Below are 21,195 nucleotides of genomic sequence, written 5' to 3'. Positions count from 1 at the left end.
CTGAAAAGAAAAGCTGACACCAAATATTATTAAAAAAACAACAATCGAACCAATCATCTGGGTTTTTTTGGGGGGGGTTTTTTGACAATTGACTGTCACCAAAATTCTTCAGATTATCTTTGTGAAACCAATTTAATCTCACAGTGATTCACATAAAACCACCACTCTCGTCGGTAAAATCACGTCCAACTGCAGTAAAGCAGTTAGATATATTTGTATAAATGTTTTAAATGTAGCCTACCTATTTAATTTGATGTAACAATGTTTTTTATGCAAAGGGAGCTCCAGGTCGGCCTGGGAGCGATGGAGCCAAAGGTTCGCCTGGAATTCCAGGGACGCCAGGTCAGGATGGTCGCCCCGGTATACCAGGAACACCAGGACTCTCCATCAAGGTTTGCCCTTTACTCTAACTCTCTCCATTTAAATTGACAAGGATAAAAAATCTTAGAGAAACTCAAAAAAAGCTCTTGGAAAAGATGTTTTATTCTAAACGTTTCAACCATGCACGGGGCAAGATTTGAGTTTAACAATGGAAAAGTGTGTGAATGTGATTGTTCTGTGTCTAATCCGCCCATTCAAACGATCATGTAAATGTACTTACACTAATAATTCAAACAGTTCAACAATAAAAACGTGCAGACCTTCTTTGGCAGCTTTAATTATCAGCCTGTCTTGAACATGATCACATGACGACAGGACACGATTCAGACTCAACAGGCATGCTTACATTTACAACAAAACTCACTATTGAGTTGAATGGATTTTTTGATGGCTTTTAGTTTTCAGATGACACTGTTGTTTTCAGACTCGTGCACTTGGTGGTAGCATTGAGCCGCTTGCATGTTTCTTTTAGTTGAGGCTCAAGCGTTTACTCTTTGAGTCAGAGAAACAGATTTTAGAGAGAACATTTTGTTACATTGTCTCACTTCCTGGCGAGATCTTAATTTTTTTATTATTCATTAACAGTTTTGAGAAGAAAGACATTAAACTGACTCATCTCGTCAGCTTTGTCCAGTAAAGCCAAAACTGTGTATTCATTTCACTCAGACACTGAAGGCTTTTTATCTGTGGTATTTTGATGAAGACGGATAGGCTCTTCAAAATTCTACATGTTTCATGCACCTTACAGTGATTGGTATGGAATATTGATTCTCGTTTTGTACAGACTAATGCTACAGCAGATATAATTTCTGTTCAGTACCCAAAACAGTGAAACAGATTCTATGGATTACAAAAAGCACAAGTTCTTAATTTTCTAAAGAAAAAAATTCTTTTGGATTTTGGTTCTCTGATTTTTTTTTTCCATTTCATTGATTAGTTTGGTGTAATGTAATGGACTGAATGGAGGTCCAGAGTGTGTGTGTTGTGGGGTTTTTGATTGAATCAACAGCTTGAGTTTGTTTAAAGAATATTTTGTGCAACATTTGCCCTTAAAACAATCAACACTCACCAATAATCTTGTGTGTGTGTGTGTGTGTGTGTGTGTGTCTCCATCTTTCTGCAGGGGGACAAGGGTAGCACGGGAGAACGGGTGAGTCACACCATCAGTAGCTTGTTCTCTCGGTGCAGAAATATCCCAAGGAGCTCACGCATAATTATCCTAAGCTTTTATCTCTCCTTGCTAACAGGGACCTCCAGGAGTCGGCAGCGGGGTGGCCGTCAAGGGCGAGAAGGGCTCCCCAGTAAGAACTGTCAATCACTGGCTATCTGCTGACATGTTTGGTTTGCAGATGAACTGGGTGTGCGTGTTTGAGTGAATTTTGCATTTGCTAATTGAATTTTTATTATCAGGGTACTTCAGGTGCTCCAGGGACTCAGGGCCCTCGAGGGCTGACAGGACCTACGGGCAGCAAGGGAGACAAGGTAACTTCAGAGAGTCTGTACGAGTATCTATGAGTGTTTCAGTTAGCTTTTTTTTTTTTTTTTTTTTTTACGTGAGAGAAATGGCTTTCTTTTTTAGGGCGACAGTGGTGATGGGGCACCTGGACCCGCAGGCAAGCAGGGAGAGCCTGGAGACCGGGTAGGTTAAACGCACTGAGATTTTGAAGAGCTGATGTCATGGAGGTAAATCTGGGTTTACATTAGAAAGCGCTGAGACCAGAAACCTCCGTCCTGTCAGCTCAATCCATGGAGCCCCTCAAAATTTCAAGGTTTTCATCTTTTTAAAACTAAATGACAATCCCTCAGACCTTTGCAGAATATATTACTCCTCTGCCTTTGCATGAAGAGCTTATGTACCAAACGTCTACTACAAGTAATGACAGATGTGTTGTGTGCGTTTGAATACATGTAGTGCCACGTGTTTACCAAAAACCTTCAGATTTACTCAAATGCTTCATGTAAAGGAAGGCTGAGGAACCAAATGTTTTCATTGTCATTTAATGTTCATGTAGATACTTGAGGAGAATGTATGTTTGGGGACTGAATTAATACATATTCGCAAATACTTCTGACTCACAATTGACAACAACCTCACCTTCGAACACCACACAACAGACATCCACAAAAAAAGGAAACCAGAGACTGTCAGCAGTGTGCAAACTCAAAAGACTTCATGTTGCCCCCCCCCTACTCTTACTTCTGTACACCAGCACTGTTAAACCCATTTTACTATACTGTTCCACATGCTTTTTCAATATGCTCTAAAAAAAACCAAAACGTAACAGACACACCCAGATAACCAATACTGCCACCAAAGTTATTGGTCGGCACACACCAAATCTGCAGGAAGCCTAATTCCCTGAGCTGTCCAAATAATTAACAAAGCAAAACCTCACAGACGAATGTATGCAACTATATGTCTACCATGTACCTGAACTGATGTATAACTGTAAACTGTATGTGTGTATGCTTCTGTCTAAAAAGCTTTTTCTGAATCTGTCCCATGAAAACCTATTGAACTGTGAAAAAGAATTTCCCTAAGGGGACAACCAATAAACTAACTAACGTGAGGTCAAGTGAAATATATTTCTGCTTCTGAGCCTCAGAATGAATGAGATACAGTAGCATCAGTGACTTAAAGTGATTTATAAATGGCCACATGTGGAAGCTATCAACAGTTGAGGCTTTTCATATCTTTCTTGACTCAACCTTCGCTGAATTTTTTCACGTTGCTTTTTAGATTTCCAAACAGGAATAACACATAATGTCTTGTTGGATAGAAAACATATATGTTTCAACATTTCATGATGTATTTCAGGGTCCCCGTGGGCCTCCTGGAGATATCGGTAGCAAGGTAAGATAAAAGAAGCAAAAGAACTTCCTATATAAGCAGAAATAGAACAGTGACTCCCATCACTCTCTGTTCTGTTAGGGTGACCGAGGATATCCAGGTGAGCCTGGATCTCAGGGAGACAGGGTGAGTCATATGATTTCAGAGTGAGTCAGATGGGTATGTGCATGTCTGTGTGGTTCAAGTGTGGGTTTTTCTCGATCTAAAGTTAGTGATCCATGTTCAGAGCTTCAACCCAGATTCAATAATAGAGCTAACAACAGGGGAAATGAACATGATGTTAAAAATGCAGCGAGCCTATTGTGCACCTCATCATACTTATAAAAATGTTGTTTAAAAAATGAGGAGGCTCATTAGATTGTCATTTTTTTCAATCTTGAAGAAATAAGCTGCAGAGAACTTGGTGTACCTGAACTGAAATCAGCTGAAATAGAGATTCTGTTATTCTTATTCTTATGATTTTTTTTTGTAGTAGATGGATGTCGGCCAGTACTACTGTAAACATGAAGTCAGATTGAAGTCAGAAGTCAAACTCTTACAGGAGTCTCCAGTTACAACAGTCAGATTGTCCAGTTTGCACGTTTGAAGGAAGTGTTGTGGGTTAGTGGGCAAATGTATGCCCAAAACAATCAGTAACGTCAATGTGTGTCTCTTTGCAGGGGGAGAGAGGACCAGCTGGAGAAACTGGAGAGAGAGTGAGTGTGGCAGTCTTGGTTTAGCTTTTAATTTAAAGAAGTTTGAGTGTTGACAACTTTTCTCTCTCAGTGGGATTTGAAGCTGTTATCTGAATGATGTTGTGTCTTAGGGGGATCCAGGGAAGCCAGGCCCTGCAGGACCAACAGGCTTAAGAGTGAGTGACAGGCTGACATGTATTATTGGCTAATGGTATCACATTCCATTTCTCTTTCATATTGGTCACATGCTCTGACTTTTACAAATGCACATTCAGTCTCATGAATTCGTCTTTTCCATTTGTCATTAGGGTTTACCGGGGCCCAGCGGACCTGCAGGAGAAAAGGTGAGACTGATTCAATTAAATGTAATCAAACGGGAAGCAGCAGGTCAACAGGAACGTGATTCTATCACAGAACGTTTCATAATCTGATTCTAATGAATTTCATAGCAAGTACCGAAGCATAAGTGAACCTGTCTGTTCTCAGGGAAACGAAGGAGCACAAGGGGAGCCTGGCAGGAGTGTGAGTTATCAGATCCAAAAGTGATCATGAAATAGTCATTTTTCCACTCTTTACATCCATGACAGTGTTTGTGTGTGTGATGTTGAGTCTTCGCTGTGTTTTTTTTTTGTTTTTTTTTACATCATGCAGACTCCAGGTTTTCCTGGAAAGAAAGGGGATCAGGTGAGTTATCAAAGACTGACTGCGCACATACAGCTGTCTGCTGACACAAAAACTTTCAATCTGATGCATTTGCTTTACCCTGCTGTTCTTTCACAGGGCGAGCGAGGTCCATTGGGTCCTTCGGGGCCAAGGGGAGAAAAAGGGGAGACAGGACAGAGAGGAGAGAAAGTGAGCTTCAAGGGCATGACGCTCTACAAACACATCATTGTTTGTGTGTGTGTCGGGTGTAAGCGAAATGTCTGGCTTTAATATTCTTTGCTTTTTTTGTTTTATTTACCCAGGGTGATTCAGGGTCAGGAGGATCCGGTGTTATTGGTTCTAAAGGAGATGCGGGCGAGAAGGTGAGGTCATCGTTACACGTCTTTATCATAACGACAAACGACACACTCATAATGTTCACAGCTTCTGCAATATATTCCTGGCTGGAGCATCCTGTTATTCATGAAGTTATTCCCTAGTGCCACCTGTCAGTGTAAGTCGTGCCCCAAAAAATCTCTGCACAAAAAAATACATAAAACATGTGCACTTTCCTTAGGGACCGCCTGGTATCAACGGCAGGCCGGGTGCCAAGGTGAGAGACCTGATATTATTTTATCTATGTTCCCAGCTATTCTGTTTATTTCTATTAATCGCATTGTTTAACTGTTCTTCAGGGGGATCCAGGTGACCCAGGAGAGAGAGGGGAGAACGGGCGGCCAGGAACCCCAGGAAAGCTGGGTCTTCCCGGTAAAGAGGTCAGGTCTATTTTATTTAAGTACTTTTAAGTTATTTTAGCCTTGTTTTTTTTTTCTTTCACGCTAATACACCAAGACAAATTCCTCATAATTGTACTTGTACCGATTGTGATTCTGAGTGGCGTATTTGTTCAGGCTGCATACTAAGGAACAGCAAGCAGCTGGGTGATGATTAATGATAATCTTTTAAAGAATAAGCTGATTTTTATTGTGACTCTATGAACTTTATGTTGGTGAATAATCTTAAATAATCAGAAAACACTTCTAGTCATTTTATGAAAACCTGGGTTTGTTTTTTTATTCTAAGCACAAATTAACAAGATACTATTTTATATTATTGTAAAAAATTATTGCTCTCTGCAATTTAATTATATATAAATATTGAAAAATGTGCCTGTTAAGATTCTTTTTGTTCCATCCCAACATGCATCTCTTTCTCGTGATGCTGGTTTAGAGGTAAAAACATAAACAGTCACCTCACAGTTTCTCTTGAAGATTTTATTTGTTTTGTATTAATCGTACGTTTTGAAATGTAATGCTGCTTCGGTTTCCTGCCAGTTTAAACCAAGAGATGTTTAAACATCTGTATTACAGGGAGAGAGAGGAGAGAAGGGTGATGAAGGCACACCTGTAAGTATCATCTTCCGCACTCATTTTTTTTTTTTTATGTCGCTTCCCTCTCTTTTCTTTCTTTGAGTGGGGAGGGACTTGATGCAATCATATTAATGACAACTCTGAAAATATTGCATGTTGACAACATCTCTTTAAATGTGAAATTGTTTTTTTTTTTTTTTTTTTTTCACGTTCTTCAGGGGGAGTCTGGATCACCAGGGAAAACAGGAGAGAGAGGACTGAGGGTAGGACACTTTTTCTGAAACGTGTCAAACTTCAAAGGTACTTCAGTGGAAAGTTCAGTTAGCAGACATTTTTATTGAACCCCTTCAGGGACTCGCCGGTCAGCCAGGACGGCTGGGAGAGAAGGGAGACATGGGAGACCCGGGAGAGCACGGTCGAAATGTGAGAAACACACTCACGTTTCATCATACAGACAGATTTTCAATATATTCTAGTGTTATTCCACAGAGGCCCCGAGAATTGAAAAAGAAGGGGAGGTCAGCCGCTCAGCATCTTTATTGATTTTTGTTTGCACACAGGGAAGCCCTGGACCTGCTGGACCGAGAGGAGAAAAAGGCGATGTGGTACTTTCTTCAAAAATTACTTTTATATAATATATGTTTAATATATTTTGGCTGGGTGAATTCTAACTAATATCTCTTCTTGTAGGGCCCCCAAGGGCCTCCCGGAAAAGTGGTGAGTCTGTTTCAGTTGATCATTTGTATAAATCAAAATTATTAATCAAAGCAAATTTAGATTAAGGAGCAAAATCGTTTCAAGCTTCTTTTTACCGTTTAATGCGCTATCCATGATACAATTATAAGGCGACGGTCCATATCTGTTCATTCTACTCAACAGACTGACATGGTGGGCCAGCTGAGAGGAGAAAAAGGAGATAAGGTACGCACTGAACCTATAAAGTCAGTCCCAGTGCTGTTATTTTAGGGACATGATGATGTTAGGCTGATAATGAAATTCATAGAGAATAGAAGGAGATCAGCTAATGACGTACCTCGCTGTGATTCCCAGGGCGAGGATGGTGACCCAGGAGAGCACGGCGGCAAAGGTCAGAAAGGCGAAGCAGGGAATCCTGGAGCCGCGGGCCTTAGAGTGAGTTTGCATCATTGTTGCGATGTGAAAACGCTGCTATGAGCATCCGATAAGCCTTCATCCAGTATATGCGTCTGTTTGTGCTCTTTTTCTTTTTCCGTCGATTTAATATGCGTGACTGCTTCTCTTCTGTGACTTCTTGTTCTTTCCCCCGTTGCCTATAGGGTCCCGAGGGACAACGTGGGCCTGCAGGCACAAGAGTGAGTTTGCGTCCAATCACTGTTTCTTTTTTTTAAGCTATCAAAACTAAATGCTGGAAGTATCTGAATCATTCTTCCACACGCACGCATCACTTTCATTTCACTATGAATATTTGTTTTTTTCCAGGGTGACACAGGAGAGAGAGGAGCGCCTGGAGAGAAGGTTTGTGATCAATAGGTGTAAATGTTCTTCACATTCTCAAATAATAAACTCTTGTTTTGTGTCACATGCTACTATTGAAGTAACCTGACTCTGCGATTAGGGAGAAAGAGGAGCATCGGGTTTAGACGGACGTGCTGGCCTGGATGGTAAACCAGGTGCTGCTGGGCCGCCTGGTCAGAGGGTACTTCAGTTTCAGCCTCCTTATTCTCAACTTTAAAACGCATTGTATGTAGAGTTATTGTAATTGGTGAATGTTTGTTCTTATTTTTCTTTGTTTTGCAGGGTGATCCTGGGAAACAGGGTGATCCTGGGAGAGATGTAAGTGTGGGAGCAGTCTTTGTTCCTCTGTGGTTGTTTAAAAATACATGTACTATTTGCAATAGAACAATCCAGAAATGCTGATATTTTTTGTGTTAAGCCAATTTTAGTGTAGAGGTTTGTTGTTACTTTACAGTGTACATTATATAAAACTATTTTGATAGCAGGGAAACAAGTCTGCCTTTGCACCCGCTCTCACATATGAGCACTTTATGTGTTTGTGATGCAGAGGGCGCTGTGGAGATGTTTAAATTCTGTCCTCACTCCTGTGGCGAGTTGCATAAGCCAACAGCAGGGACAGACGTTCACGTTCTAATTTCACAAAAGACGATTGTGTTCTGATTCTGAAAGTCTCCAACTGCTCAAATTAGTCCTGATTAAGAGTTTCAATCCTTTTTTTTTTTTTTTCTTTCAAAGAGGCAGACACATGTCAGCTCTATGACCTCTGCTCTGTAAAAACAGAATAACTTCACGGTCTGGGTTGTAATGCAATTGTATAAAAGTCTAAAGTAAAAACTGTAAATATTCCACATTACTACACACACTTAGATACCTAATCTGACTCAATAAAAAAAAAATCCTTTAAATCTCCCACAATTCTGTGCTTACCTAACTGAATCTGATGCTTACTAGATATTTAGTCGAAGTAAAAGCAAGCTACAACAACTCCATGTTGAGTTTTGTGTTTTATTTTCTAGGGTTTACCAGGACTTAGAGGGGACCAGGGCCCCCCAGGGCCTGTTGGGCCCCCAGGGAATCAAGGCGTACCTGTAAGTACACAATACAAATAGCAGCGAATAAACTATATTTTCACATTTCCCATTGTTCCTTTTCATCTTTGTCCATCTTATCCCATCTTCAGATCTTGGTTGTGCGTCATCATCCTTCCTGTTTTTCTTTCAGGGTAAAGCAGGCGAAGATGGCAAACCTGGTGCTCCTGGAAAAATTGTACGTCCAAATGTAATAGATACACAAGTTCAGTCAGAGTATGACCCTTGAGATGAGTGTTTCCTCTCACAATGCCACTCCATTTTTCTCTAGTCAGAAATGGACTACATGTGCACTTCCTATGAATTATGTTTACTGATCAGAAGCAGTGTATTTCATTTTGGAGTCTGTTGCATAATGGCTCTCTTGGCAAAATGGTCGTGAATTATATGAGTGCTCCTGCAGTGGACCGGCCATTATTCAGCATGCTCCTTATATTAATGCATTCTGCTTTGGCTTACAGGGTGAGGACGGTGTTCCAGGTGAAGATGGAAGGAAGGTTTGTGGTGGCTCTTTATCCTTTCATATGATTTTTTTATATTATTGGCATTGTCATAAGGTTTATTTGTCATTTATAAGTAACGTAAGTCGACCAACAACAATATTCCCAATATTTTACCGTTTTCAGAGGCATGTTTTCTTAAAGCATGGATCATCATAATGAAACATTAAGCAAGTCTTATTACATTTTCTGCTGTGTTTATATCTGCAGGGTGACAAAGGAGAACCCGGAGCGGCAGGAAGAGATGTCAGTTTGACCAAATCACTTCTTCATTATCTCTTTGTGTGTTGTCGTCTGTTTGATTCTAAACTGCTTTCTGTCAGTGACCGTGCTGCATCCTACCCCTCCTTCCTGTATTGATCCTGCCTTCCACGACTTTATCGTTTCATACATCAGCATTCCTCTTTTCTTTTCTCCTCATCACTTTCCCCCTCAAGTGTGTATTTATCAACTGTAGTTTGCTCTGACATTGACATTACCATCACACTCTAACTCACTGCAGAATCAATAGACTTCTCCGAAGACGCTATATAAATTCACTTGCCTCTAATGATGAAGCTTAGCCTTTAAGAGGGAACCACCTCTGAGAGGGATCCAGAGAGGAGCCAAATGTCAGAGAGCTGTTTTCATGTGCAAATTCATAGTAATTATTTTCAGAACATCAGAGGAGGGGTGGCAGCAGCCACCTGCTTTGATTTTATAGATTACTCTCTTCTGTAGCACAGGAGGAAGGAACCCTGCGCTCCCACAGTCCCAGTTGTGTCATCCAGTCGACTTTTATTTTCAGGGCCGTGATGGGCAAAAAGGAGACCGGGGCCTTGCTGGATCTGTTGGACCGGCTGGACCATCTGGGCCCCCTGGAGTACCTGGAAGCACTGGTCCTCCTGGACAGGTGCTTGTTACGAAGATTTATAAGAATTGCAATAATAATTATGTTTTCTGTTCTGAGTAAGATTGCCCGATGTCGTCTATCTTACATTAAACAAATACAACAGTGTAGTATATGATTTAGGCCATACAATTAAAGCTATAAAAACACATTTAAATGACATCTTTATCTTCTGTATACTTGTGTATGAGGACGATAGTTTGAAATATGTTTTGATCTATTCACTGTCTGGCAGGTTGTTTATGTTAAAGGCGCAGAAACAGCATCAATCCCTGGTCCTCAAGGGCCTCCAGGAACCCCTGTGAGTGTGCATGACCTGATGTATTCTTTTTAATTACATTCTTTAAATGTATTTTACACTTAACACCCACATTATAGCTCGGAATAATATGAACCTCTCAGGGCTCATTTTACTCACACACACACACACACACAAAAAGCTGCGGTTAATTATTTCAATAGGATTGGTTTTTGCACATTTAAGACATGTATGTTCATTTCACATTAAAGCCAGAATCACCTTTAGCTCTTGTGTGTGCTGTAGCTGCTATCCCATGTTGCACCTTTCTCCCTCGTGCAGAAGCAGAGACGTGTGTTTTATCTACACCCATCTGTGTATAGCCTGCGTCCCTCCCACACTCTAATCTGTTGATGTTTTTATCATTGCCCTTGCTCTGTCCTTCAGGGTGTACCTGGGTTACCCGGAGCTGCGGGACCAAGAGTAAGTCCCTGTCTTTATCAGTCTCACTTTGCCAAACATGGCAACCACTTAGTGCGTTTTCTGACCTTCTAACTGTTTTGTTTCAGGGGGATCGAGGAGTGCCTGGCCTTAGAGGTGAAACTGTAAGTGACTGTAAACTTTGATCTTCCTTTTTTGTGAAAGAGTGACAAGAGCAAGGTTTTATGTGCGATTGAGATATGAGATTTTTTGTTGGCAGGGGGACCCAGGAGAGGACGGGGCGCCTGGCAAACCTGGAACAGCCGTGGTGAGACGTCAGGACATGACATGTTGTCAATGCACTGAGACTTCAGGAAACATTTGCTCTCAGATTTGATCATCTCTGTTCAATAATGTTTATTCTTCTCTCTAACAGGATGTACAAAAAGCTCTGGGCATCCTTGGCATTGTGGTATGTAGATCTTACTGCACACAATGTTTTTTGTTTTTTTTTAATAATTTCTTTTAAAAATCTTACATTTTTTAAAGAAAAGGTTTGTTGGGAATTTAAAAGATAAGAACCAAACTACTTATTCATCTTCAATCAGTAGAGATTTTTCATGGCCTTACTAATACACGTTATGTGCCTTTAAATGCTATTTAATTGATGAATGAAACTATGATTGGCCTTATTATTTATCATAACATTTAAAATGTGGAATTGTGTTTGTGCAGTTAATTTGAAAAATGCAAGTAATTGATGTACACTCATAACAACGACATTATCAACCAAATAATGAATACAAATGTAAAATAAGCTCCCATCTCATGTGTGACTCGTCTCTATTGTAGATGAATGACTACGTACATTTTGCATAGTGTTCCTCTAAATGAAAAATGTTCTTGAACTCGTGCAGAATGTTACATTTCTCTATTAGTTCTTGGCAATATCGTCATGCCACTTACAGATCCGTTATTTATAACTCCTATTCAGCTTTTGTCTCTTGCGTCAGAAAACTCATTTAGTTTAGGGAAAAAGAAATCTTCAATCCAGTGGAAGTGGATTAACAAAGCTTCCACGGTCAAGTGTGAGATTTTCCTAAAAATAGGAACTTCAATTAGTTTAACACTGCAGCAGCATGTGAGGTTTGCAGAGATCACAAAATAACACATTCTTTACTGGTTTAAGTACAGATTCCACTAGATATGACTCAAAGTTATTCCACAAAGTAGCTGTACTTCTTTACTTCCACCTCTTGATTGCAGGCACAAATGATTGATTTACGACTATCCCTGATATCTTTACATTTTAGGATAAACTTAGCGAGTGGACTGACCTTATTCAGTGTTCTTTTTACATACAAATCTCTATCTCACACTGTCAAACTATAAACAGCTGAGTCAATGTTCAATGTTTAAGTTTAGCTTTAGAACAAGGCATTGCATTTAAGGGTGAATATCACTAAAGAAAAAGATTACAAGTACCGGTAGTTATATGGGATGAAAATGAAACAACTGTGATGGAAAGTTACAAAGCTTTTCTCTCCCTGCACAAAGGTGTCTGATCTAAAGGAGGTGACAGACAAGAAGGACATATTACTGGCCCCCTTAGTGCAGAAGACAGAGAAAGGTTTAAAAGGAGACAAGGGTGAAACGGGACAGAGAGGACCATCTGGTGCAGATGTAAGTATGACTCAGCACATTTTGACATCTTTCAAGGAAGACTTGCTGAAGACATCCGTGCAATAAGAGCAGGTCCAATTAGTGCTCTAGCTTTATATTATTAGAAGAATGCAGCATTGAAACACGTGTAACAATATTACAATATACATTAAGCTAATGCTAACATTGTTAATATGGCCATTCCCTGTGGCGCACCAGGGTGCTCGTGGTTTTCCAGGTGAGAGAGGAATCAAAGGGGACCAAGGGGAGCGAGGTCCTGCTGGAGCCCCTGGGCTTACAGGAAGAGCCATAGGAGAGCGAGGGCCAGAGGGACCCCGGGGGCTTTCTGGAGAAGCAGGCAAGCCAGGAATACCAGGGGTTCCTGGGAGAGCTGGGGAACTTGGGGAAGCTGGGAGACCTGGGGAAAAGGTATAGATGGGAGTCTGATTTAAAAATGAAAAAAACAGGAAAAATATCATGCTCATATTGTGTTGATTTGTTTTTCAGGGGAGTATGGGAGAGAGAGGTGACAAAGGTGAATCTGTAAGTGCTCAAGTTACGATGTTTCTTTGGTCATTCACATCTGGGTATTGAGATTTACTTAAATACAGTAATTGCTTACTATAATCACAAATAACGTGCCTTGAGGAGTTGTGCTGTGGCCCCACAGTGTTGTCATCTATAGTTACTTCTTATTGCTCTGTTTTTTGTGGAACATGTTGGATTCGGGTCCCGTGCAAATGATTGATTGATGATACTTTGCTGACCTGTTTTTTGTTTATTCATACATTTTTAAGAACTACTGTTTTGAGGGCAGATTGATGTCGTATTGTGGTCGATGATACATTTCCCCATGCTAACAATGGAGTGCATTGTATTGTATCATACATTGCGTCGTGTCACAGGGTTTTACCCCATATTTAGATTTACTTGATTGATCCTGCTATAGGAAATTCTGTTTACTCTCATTGCTTTGTTTCTTGATGTTATGTTATACTATAATCACTTCCACACTGCACTAAGAACAAATTGTGCTTTTTCAGGGAAAAACTGGGCTAATAGGACCAGCCGGCCCACCAGGTCAAAAGGTGAACTTTTTATCCTTTGTTTTGTTGTAGTGAAATCATGTTTAGTCCACATTCACTTGATATACATAAAAAGTACATTTAATTGAGTTCTTAAACATATTATTATGCATGATTATGCAGGGAGCATCTGCTGACTCAGTACTGACAGGTCCACCTGGGGTCAGAGGGCCCCCTGGACTTCTAGGACAAAAGGGAGAGTCTGGTGCTCCAGGACTTCTAGGACCAAAAGGAGAACGTGTAAGATGTAGAAATAATACAGTCACAATGTCTAATTAAACATCAGGTCAAAGACTAGCATGTGGTTCTGTAGATTTACCAGCTTCTTCTTACAGGGTTTTGCAGGAGCTCGTGGCGATAAAGGGGACAGGGGGGAGTCTGGAGAAAGAGGACGTGATGGATCGCAGGTAAGCCAGCTCTCAAGTGTAATCTAAATTTAGAATATTTTAATGATTACAAACTTCTAAAGTGGATATCAAATGTTTGTACTTGACTAGATGGATGGTCCATTGTAGCCCAATTTTAATACTACTATAGTTGCCACACTCAACTGCAATAATACTTTTCTTTTTAATAATAATAATAATCATAATAATAAGTACACTGTGTTTTTCCATCTCAGGGAACGCCAGGTGAACCAGGAAAACCTGGTCTTGATGGGAAGCCGGTGAGTGGGAAGTGCTGGATGTGCCTAAATTGTGATTATCAGTATACTGTACAATTTATTATCAACATGATATGGTTTCATTTGTGTGGTTTGAAGAATATTATGTAAATAATTAATAATTGAATGATTTGCTCCAAAGACGTGGAAAACAACATTCTGATGAGAGTAATGATGAAGATGGCCAAATGTATTTGATATTTTCACATTTTTCTATATTGATCAACAGTATTTTACTTTGTACATAACCCAAGCTGGTTTCCTTTTTTCAAAGTTCTTTCAGGATTCCAGGTAACATTTGAGAAGGCGTCTTTTTATCATCATATTTATAGTGATTATGGAAGCCTAAAGGCACCATCTGTATGAATATTTATTGTCTGTATGTGATTGCTTGATTGGAAGCAGGAATACATGTCAAAGAGGAGAGATGTTTAGCACTTCCTCACACTTTTTGTCTTCCTTCCCTCCATGTTGGAGCAGGGCCCCATGGGGCCCGCTGGTCCTCGAGGCCAACCAGTGAGTAACCAGTAACCCAGCGTATGGGCCTTCTACCAGGCTTGATCTACAGAGCAAAACTCTGGGTTGGCTGCGATCACTAATGATGGAGCTCTCCTTTACCCCTTTGGGCCAAGGCTTCCTAGATACTCAGACAGTAACATTTTGCAGCTGCGTGGCTGAAAGCTCACTCCTTGACTTCCTCTCTCTCCTGAAATGTGCCTCATCTCTGTCCATGTCCTTTTTTTGTGTTCTTTCAACACTGCCCCCCATTTCCTCTGTCCCCCCTGCCCTCCTGTCATCCACCTTCCTCTGTCTTTCATCCTTTCCAGGGCCTGCCTGGGTTCCCTGGAGTTCTAGGCAGACCGGTAGGTTCTCTGCTGCTGGCTGGCATGCTTCAGCTCTGGAGGAGGGGGGGCTGGTAGAACCTTTTGCTATTACAGTAGATACAGCAAAAGGGGAAACGATAGCTTGTAAGATGCATCCACATTAGAACAGTAGAGTACAACAAAATCCTCAGGATGCACACATTATCACGTGCCTCCTTCACCACTTTAATCTGAATTCATTTCTTTGGCTGGATCCGAATGAAGTCTGAGATAAAGGTCAAAACTTTGATCTGTTCGTCGTAAAATTAATCAGGACCACTTAACCTCACAGAATCCACTTCAAACTCAAGAGCTACCTTTAAAGTAAAAGATTTGAATGTATAAAAACCACAGATTTGCTGGTAATGAAAGGAAGTCAGCTGATTTCCCAAACTGAAGGCCGCTGCAAGGATCTAATTTACAAAAGGAGAGAGGAAAATTAAATTGGGTGCACTCCAAAAAGTACTCTGTTGTCGATTTGCTCGATTCACTTGAGTCTGCTTATCGTGCATGCAGCTGTGCCTGCTGTCTGATGTGTGCTTATCCCTCTTATAGCCTTGATTTGTTCAGAGTTTGCCATGTGATTGTCTCTTTTTGACATTTGGTGTTTTCGGACTGCAGAAACTTTCTCATAGTTCTCGGACCTTTTGGAACCCTTACCCTTTTTTATTGAGTCTGCATTGCAGGAACTATGAATAGTTTTAGTTCCTAGAGCTCTGTTTAGAGGAACTTTTAAGCTCCTGCTTCAGAGTAGGTACCATGAAAACAGACAAAAAAAAATCTAAATGGTTTGTAGTTCTCAGGGAACTACTTAGTGGATAGTTACACTTCAAAGAGCCTCGTGAACTATTCGGTCCGAAAATGTCTTTTGTTGATTCTCTTTGTTTATTGTCAAACCTTTTGTCATTTGTCTGTCCGATGTTTGTATATGTATGTCGCCTTGTGAAGCAGTCACACATCTGTGTTTTATGTTTGTATGTCCTTGTTAGAACATAATCTAAAACTCCATCTTTGTGTGCTTAAAACTATCTAGGCATAAATATGTTGTGTGTGCAACCTTTTGTAAGCTAACTGCCGTGACTTCTTGGAATTTAATGTATCACTTTAGGTTACCAGGTATAGTGATAATGAACCCAGAAATTAATGTCAAAATCAAAAATGCGTCATCTTTTTACACACCATGCAGTAAGATCACAATATAAGCATTTTCAAATTCAAAACTTGGCCTGGGAGCGTATTCAGTTTAAAGATACTGTGAAGAGTTTTACGCAGTTTATGAAACAGTCAATTTAAGACCAATGCTTTTTATGACCTACAAAACATAACTACCCCACCAAGATTAGATAGTAAAAAAGAAACGGGACTAGATTTATGGTTAGAGAATACCACACACGTAAAGAAGAGGATTAGAAAACAAGTCGGAGAGAAAAATGGTCACCATTAACAGACACTAAAACATTTCAAAAAAGTTTAATTTACTTTTCCGGTAGGAATACTGTGTATCTGACTTGTATTTATTTTCTAGGGAAACCCAGGAGAGCCTGGTGTAAGGGGGCCCACTGTAAGTTCTGTGTTTTTGATGCAGCATGCACATATTCATAGTTCATTGTGACGAGCCCCAGGTTACATATTAATGCTTCTGCGTTTCAATTAGGGCCCTATGGGACCCAACGGACTTCCCGGCCCAGCAGGTGTTAAGGTGAGTTTACGTCATGTGCAATGTGCTGTTTTCTCACTGATACTGACCGAAATGATAAAAATGTGTTGTTGTTTTTTATTTCTTTTTCTGCAGGGTAATCAAGGCGAGGCCGGAGTTGGCGTTCAGGTAAAACAGCTTTACTGGTATTTTACATTTTATTAGGAAACAATTCAGCTGCCTTTATACCTTGTCAAATTGTCTCATTTATGATGTTGTGTAAAGATTTCAATTGTGTGACTTTATCTCTCCTTTCTACAGGGTCCACCTGGAGCCCAAGGGAGCACAGGTCTGCCAGGGCCGCCAGGTCCTCCAGGAGCTGTAGTAAGTGTCCCTATAAATCACAACTTTTCCTCAGGGAAGAATCATTGTGATGGTTTTTCCTCATAAATTTCACTCATATGTGTGTATTATATTGTGCTGCCTTATAACACTTCATATGTTTCTCCCTACAGGGTCCACAGGGTGCTCCAGGACTATCTGGGCAGGTGGTGAGTATGCAATCCTGATCCTACTTGTTCTGTTGACACACTGCAGAGCGCAACAAGCAAGTGTAAAACTGAAGTATTGTTTAAAGCCTAAGGCTTTTTAGCTATTGCTGAAAATATGAAGGTAATTAAATAAAAATGCCAAAACATGTGTACCAAGCTTTGCTTATAAATGTTGGCTTCAGTTGTGTTTTGTGTCCAATCTCTTAAACAGCAGGGTACACAACATGTGATTAGCTTTACCTTCAGATGAATACCCAGCAATCACCTCAACATGTCATCTACACCACACTGCTTCCTTCAATTTTGCTGCAAATGTTATTATAACTTCAAATTATGTTGTTTGTAGATATGTACAAAGAGAAAAAAAAAGGTTATATTCAACAATGTGCACGAACATTAACTCTGGAGTGGGAGACTTGCATCTAGTTGACACAACTTGCACTGAGAAAGCAAAGCTTTCTGTGACATCAAAAGGATGGCTTTGGCGTTTTTCTCTTTGTATTTTATTTATTATTCTTTGTCATTTTGAATCTGTTTTTTCCAGATAAAATATGAATTATAAACCTAACTTGTGCCTCTCCTTAGGGTGAATCGGGTAAACCAGGAGTCCCTGGGAGAGACGGAGTACCTGGCAAAGAGGGAATACCTGGGTTACCAGGAAAGCAGGTGGGTGTCTGTAGACACAAGTGTTTGTGTCCATGTTGTCAACTGTGTACCTGGAGTTTCCTGTGTGTACTGTGCTGATACAATTGATATTGATGTCTTCATTGTGTAATTTGTTCCTCAGGGCATCGCTGGACCTCCAGGCCAGGCAGGCTTAAAAGGAGAGCAGGGAGACAGCGGCCCTCCAGGGAAGGTGAGAACATGGCGTATCTACAGAGGTGCCTCTGGCTTAAAGGACGGTGAATGAAATTGCTTTTTGCGCTACCTTTTATTGGATGTGATCCTTGCTACAGAAAGATTTTCTGCCTCAAGTTCTGATGTGAAAAATGTATTTACAGTAAGTTCATTTTTTTCTGGGATATCTGTGAGTTTGCTGTAGCAGTGCAAGCCAGCCATGATTAAGAACCACCAACAGAAAAGACCAGATAATTGCAGACTGGCCCTTGTTTCCTCTAAATATGCGACAGACCTCCAACCTTAGTAAACTTCAGGTTTGGTTAATAAATTTTGCATGTCCTGGTCAAGTACTTTTCTGGCTTTGTTTGCCACACAGCTACTTTTGCTGTCTCAAAATTTTAAAGTCAGAATAGCCTTTGAAGAAAATGTCATACAAACTTTTTTCAAAAGACATATCTGCTTTTACGTTCTACTGTCCATTCTGTCATTCATTTTCCTGCTAGAATAAAACAATCCCAGCACAAACATCAGATGCCATTTGGTAGGTATTCCGAACTAGGATTAGGCAGTAATGTAAGAACGTCCTCTTCTGCAAGCTGACACTCGAGATTTTTCCGTTGTACGACTGTTATTGATTGACATTCAAAGAACAAACTCTCGGTCATATATTGACCCACCGAAATGAGTTTTTCACATGTCAAATATATTTGGTCTGTCCATCTTGTGTCCACATTCCCTCACACACGAGTCTGTTTAATCTGCAGTGCAGCCCATGAGATTTTTTCTACAGACTTGTTGCTAAATGGAGAAAAGCCCTGTGGAGTGTTGTGTAGAGCCTAAAAAAAAACAACCATGGGGAGAATTTTAGCTAAATCCTTTCATATATTTATGGAGTATTGTCTCTAGTGCTTTGCCTGGATTTTCTTTAAGCCAATGGCCTGAGCTTTGATAGCTCAAAATTTGATTTGTAAAGTCTCATATCCAGGCTAACCTTTCAAGAACTTGTCAAATCGTGCATTGCCGTACACAACAGACTTCTGATAAAGCATGGGAAGGCTGAGTGAATATTTTGCCCATTTGCCTGAACTTCAACTGAGCTTACCATGATATGTCAGCATTGTGCAACTAACACTGTTTATGTATGCCTGCCAGTTGTTTGTTTTCGAGTGACTGCAGACATCTGTTAAGACAGATTGGTTGACAATATCTGAACACACTCTGCCAATAAGTATATTGATTTAGCATTATTTCAGCTCAGTGAGACTGAAAATGACAGAGAAGGTCAAATCAGTTCTGTGAGCAGCGCTTCTCTAAGAGAGGCAAAATCATTTCATCTCTAATCAGGCTCATCTCATCATATAAACCTGTATCTCATTTTAAGTACCGTAAATTCCGGACTATAAGCCGCTACTTTTTTCTCACACTTCGAGCACTGCGGCTTCTACTCCGGTGCGGCTAATGCATGGATTTTTCTTGGGGGACAATGAGCTTCTGCCGCAAAAACATTTGACTTCGTCACGTCGGATCTTAATATCAGTCATTTTGCGCTTCATGCACGCACCCTCATGATGGAAAACACACGGAGAAATACATATGATGCAGCTTTCAAGTTAAAGGCGATCGACCTGGCTGTCAAAGAAGCTAACAGAGCTGCTGCACGTTAAGATGACACTGACAGCGACAACAGAGACTGAGGAAGTGAGTAATGAAGTCATTCTGAGGCAGTGAATGGATGGACTTTTTCTTGTGAAATATATTACGGTCATCTTTTTCATCAGCCGTGTTACAGACACCGTCGGCTAGGCTTCGTATTGTAACGGTTCATGTTGTAAAGTCAGTAGTTGATAATGTGTTCATAATTCCGATTATGTGGAGAGTCAGTGAATGCACCAGCGAGAACGTGTTGAGTGGCTGTATGAGAGAACGCTGGGGGAGAGAGTTGGATTGTTACGGCAAGTTATGTGTTGCTCTCTGCTGTAAACGGCGTGGTCACGGCCGACAGTGATCGGGTTATTAAAAGTTATTATTTGTTATTATTCGTCGTCCTTTAACGTCCGTACGGACGCTACAGTATTTGCGGATGTTACCGGTAGCCTACGTCTGTGTAAATAGCTCTTGTTATAGCGTGGACACCTGCGGCTTATAATCAAGTGCGGCTTATATATGTACAAATACATTTATTTACTTATTTTTAGCCGGTGCGGCTTATATCCAGGTGCGCTCAATAGTACGGAATTTACGGTAACCTCATCTGATCTTGCAAAAATGGCATGCACGTTCTAAATGCTTTGCCATTGTTGCTGGTGCATCACTTCTCCCCTTTACTCAGCCAAGAGAAATTAAAGTGGTTGGCCTGCAGCACAGCTTTTTGTAATAACTCTTGAATAAATCCGATGCGCTTCCAGATTTCATAATCTAGGCATTTTTACAGGAATTCTGTGACTTGCTTTTTCATTAAATGTGCAACAACTGTTCTGCGCCTAAAATGTCACCTGTTTAGTAATAGGTAAAAAAGTTTGAAATCTTAATTAAGGTATCAAAGGCACATTTGTAACCTTTTTCACATTAAGTTATCATTCCCAATTGTTTTTGTTTTTCGATTCTTTCCCTCTTTGGTAATGTTTTATCATATTCTTTTTTAACTGATCCCAAGCAAACACGTACAGTTGGCCTCACTTGGGCTCATTGGGCTTTGGGTGGGCATGGGCTTAGAGTGGGCTTTGTTGTTGGGCCCCAAATGGGCAGTAGGTGGGCAGTAGACCCTGTCAACACACCCATGTGGGTCAGATATGGGCTGGTGAATGGGCCCCATCTGTGCGGCCTGGCTGGGTCCCAGTTAACTTTGTCCGGGGGTTCCATGGTGGCCCCATGTGGGCAAGCCCAGATGGGCTCAAGGTGGGCATTACATGGGTCCTAGCTTAGACCCACATGGGCAACCCAGGTTTCTCCCATCTGGGGTACAAACTAGCTGGGCCCCATGTGGGCTTATTATGGGTCCCTTATTATTATTATTATTATGGGACCATTATTATTATTATGGGCAAACAAAGGCTCTTTTTACACACTCATGCAATACAGTTATTGTGTTAAATGCTATAATAATAATAATAAGAAGAAAGAGACCAGTATTACAATTAATTACTTTTTTATTTTTATTTAACGGCAAACAAAGATGAGACCTTGAATTAGTAATTTTCCACCTCAAAGTCCTTGTTGAGGTGTTGCCTGTGTTACGAATCACTGAATGTTTGGACCCAGGCGCATGACTCAGAGACAGCTTAATCAGTTTTAACAATAATTTTAATAAACACAATGAAGTGACACGAGTGGAATGAATGTGCAAAGTC

General features: G+C 40.5%; 1 protein-coding gene across 1 annotated transcript in view; it reads left to right on the top strand.

Annotated features, from left to right (window-relative positions):
* Nucleotides 1-21,195, top strand: part of col7a1 (collagen, type VII, alpha 1) — a 63,645-nt gene that overhangs the window by 22,856 nt on the left and 19,594 nt on the right. Inside the window, exons 36-87 of the mRNA XM_079340721.1 lie at nt 279-392; nt 1,505-1,531; nt 1,629-1,682; nt 1,792-1,863; nt 1,961-2,020; nt 3,200-3,235; nt 3,314-3,358; nt 3,892-3,927; nt 4,038-4,082; nt 4,215-4,250; nt 4,393-4,428; nt 4,558-4,590; nt 4,687-4,758; nt 4,872-4,931; nt 5,126-5,161; nt 5,244-5,324; nt 5,919-5,954; nt 6,137-6,181; nt 6,270-6,341; nt 6,479-6,523; nt 6,609-6,635; nt 6,798-6,839; nt 6,969-7,049; nt 7,214-7,249; nt 7,377-7,412; nt 7,513-7,593; nt 7,695-7,730; nt 8,429-8,500; nt 8,634-8,678; nt 8,962-8,997; nt 9,211-9,246; nt 9,788-9,892; nt 10,125-10,190; nt 10,575-10,610; nt 10,697-10,732; nt 10,828-10,875; nt 10,984-11,019; nt 12,105-12,230; nt 12,429-12,638; nt 12,717-12,752; nt 13,253-13,297; nt 13,418-13,534; nt 13,630-13,701; nt 13,917-13,961; nt 14,786-14,821; nt 16,347-16,382; nt 16,476-16,520; nt 16,614-16,646; nt 16,779-16,841; nt 16,973-17,008; nt 17,594-17,674; nt 17,796-17,864. Of these exons, the coding sequence (XP_079196847.1) occupies nt 279-392; nt 1,505-1,531; nt 1,629-1,682; nt 1,792-1,863; nt 1,961-2,020; nt 3,200-3,235; nt 3,314-3,358; nt 3,892-3,927; nt 4,038-4,082; nt 4,215-4,250; nt 4,393-4,428; nt 4,558-4,590; nt 4,687-4,758; nt 4,872-4,931; nt 5,126-5,161; nt 5,244-5,324; nt 5,919-5,954; nt 6,137-6,181; nt 6,270-6,341; nt 6,479-6,523; nt 6,609-6,635; nt 6,798-6,839; nt 6,969-7,049; nt 7,214-7,249; nt 7,377-7,412; nt 7,513-7,593; nt 7,695-7,730; nt 8,429-8,500; nt 8,634-8,678; nt 8,962-8,997; nt 9,211-9,246; nt 9,788-9,892; nt 10,125-10,190; nt 10,575-10,610; nt 10,697-10,732; nt 10,828-10,875; nt 10,984-11,019; nt 12,105-12,230; nt 12,429-12,638; nt 12,717-12,752; nt 13,253-13,297; nt 13,418-13,534; nt 13,630-13,701; nt 13,917-13,961; nt 14,786-14,821; nt 16,347-16,382; nt 16,476-16,520; nt 16,614-16,646; nt 16,779-16,841; nt 16,973-17,008; nt 17,594-17,674; nt 17,796-17,864 (2,946 nt within the window). The remainder of the gene's footprint in view (nt 1-278; nt 393-1,504; nt 1,532-1,628; nt 1,683-1,791; nt 1,864-1,960; nt 2,021-3,199; nt 3,236-3,313; nt 3,359-3,891; nt 3,928-4,037; nt 4,083-4,214; nt 4,251-4,392; nt 4,429-4,557; nt 4,591-4,686; nt 4,759-4,871; nt 4,932-5,125; nt 5,162-5,243; nt 5,325-5,918; nt 5,955-6,136; nt 6,182-6,269; nt 6,342-6,478; nt 6,524-6,608; nt 6,636-6,797; nt 6,840-6,968; nt 7,050-7,213; nt 7,250-7,376; nt 7,413-7,512; nt 7,594-7,694; nt 7,731-8,428; nt 8,501-8,633; nt 8,679-8,961; nt 8,998-9,210; nt 9,247-9,787; nt 9,893-10,124; nt 10,191-10,574; nt 10,611-10,696; nt 10,733-10,827; nt 10,876-10,983; nt 11,020-12,104; nt 12,231-12,428; nt 12,639-12,716; nt 12,753-13,252; nt 13,298-13,417; nt 13,535-13,629; nt 13,702-13,916; nt 13,962-14,785; nt 14,822-16,346; nt 16,383-16,475; nt 16,521-16,613; nt 16,647-16,778; nt 16,842-16,972; nt 17,009-17,593; nt 17,675-17,795; nt 17,865-21,195) is intronic.

The sequence above is a fragment of the Symphodus melops genome (genome assembly GCF_947650265.1).
Source record: "Symphodus melops genome assembly, chromosome: 4".
Taxonomy (NCBI): domain Eukaryota; kingdom Metazoa; phylum Chordata; class Actinopteri; order Labriformes; family Labridae; genus Symphodus; species Symphodus melops.
The sequence above is the reverse complement of the archived record's forward strand: the minus strand, read 5'-3'. Positions and strand labels throughout refer to the sequence as shown.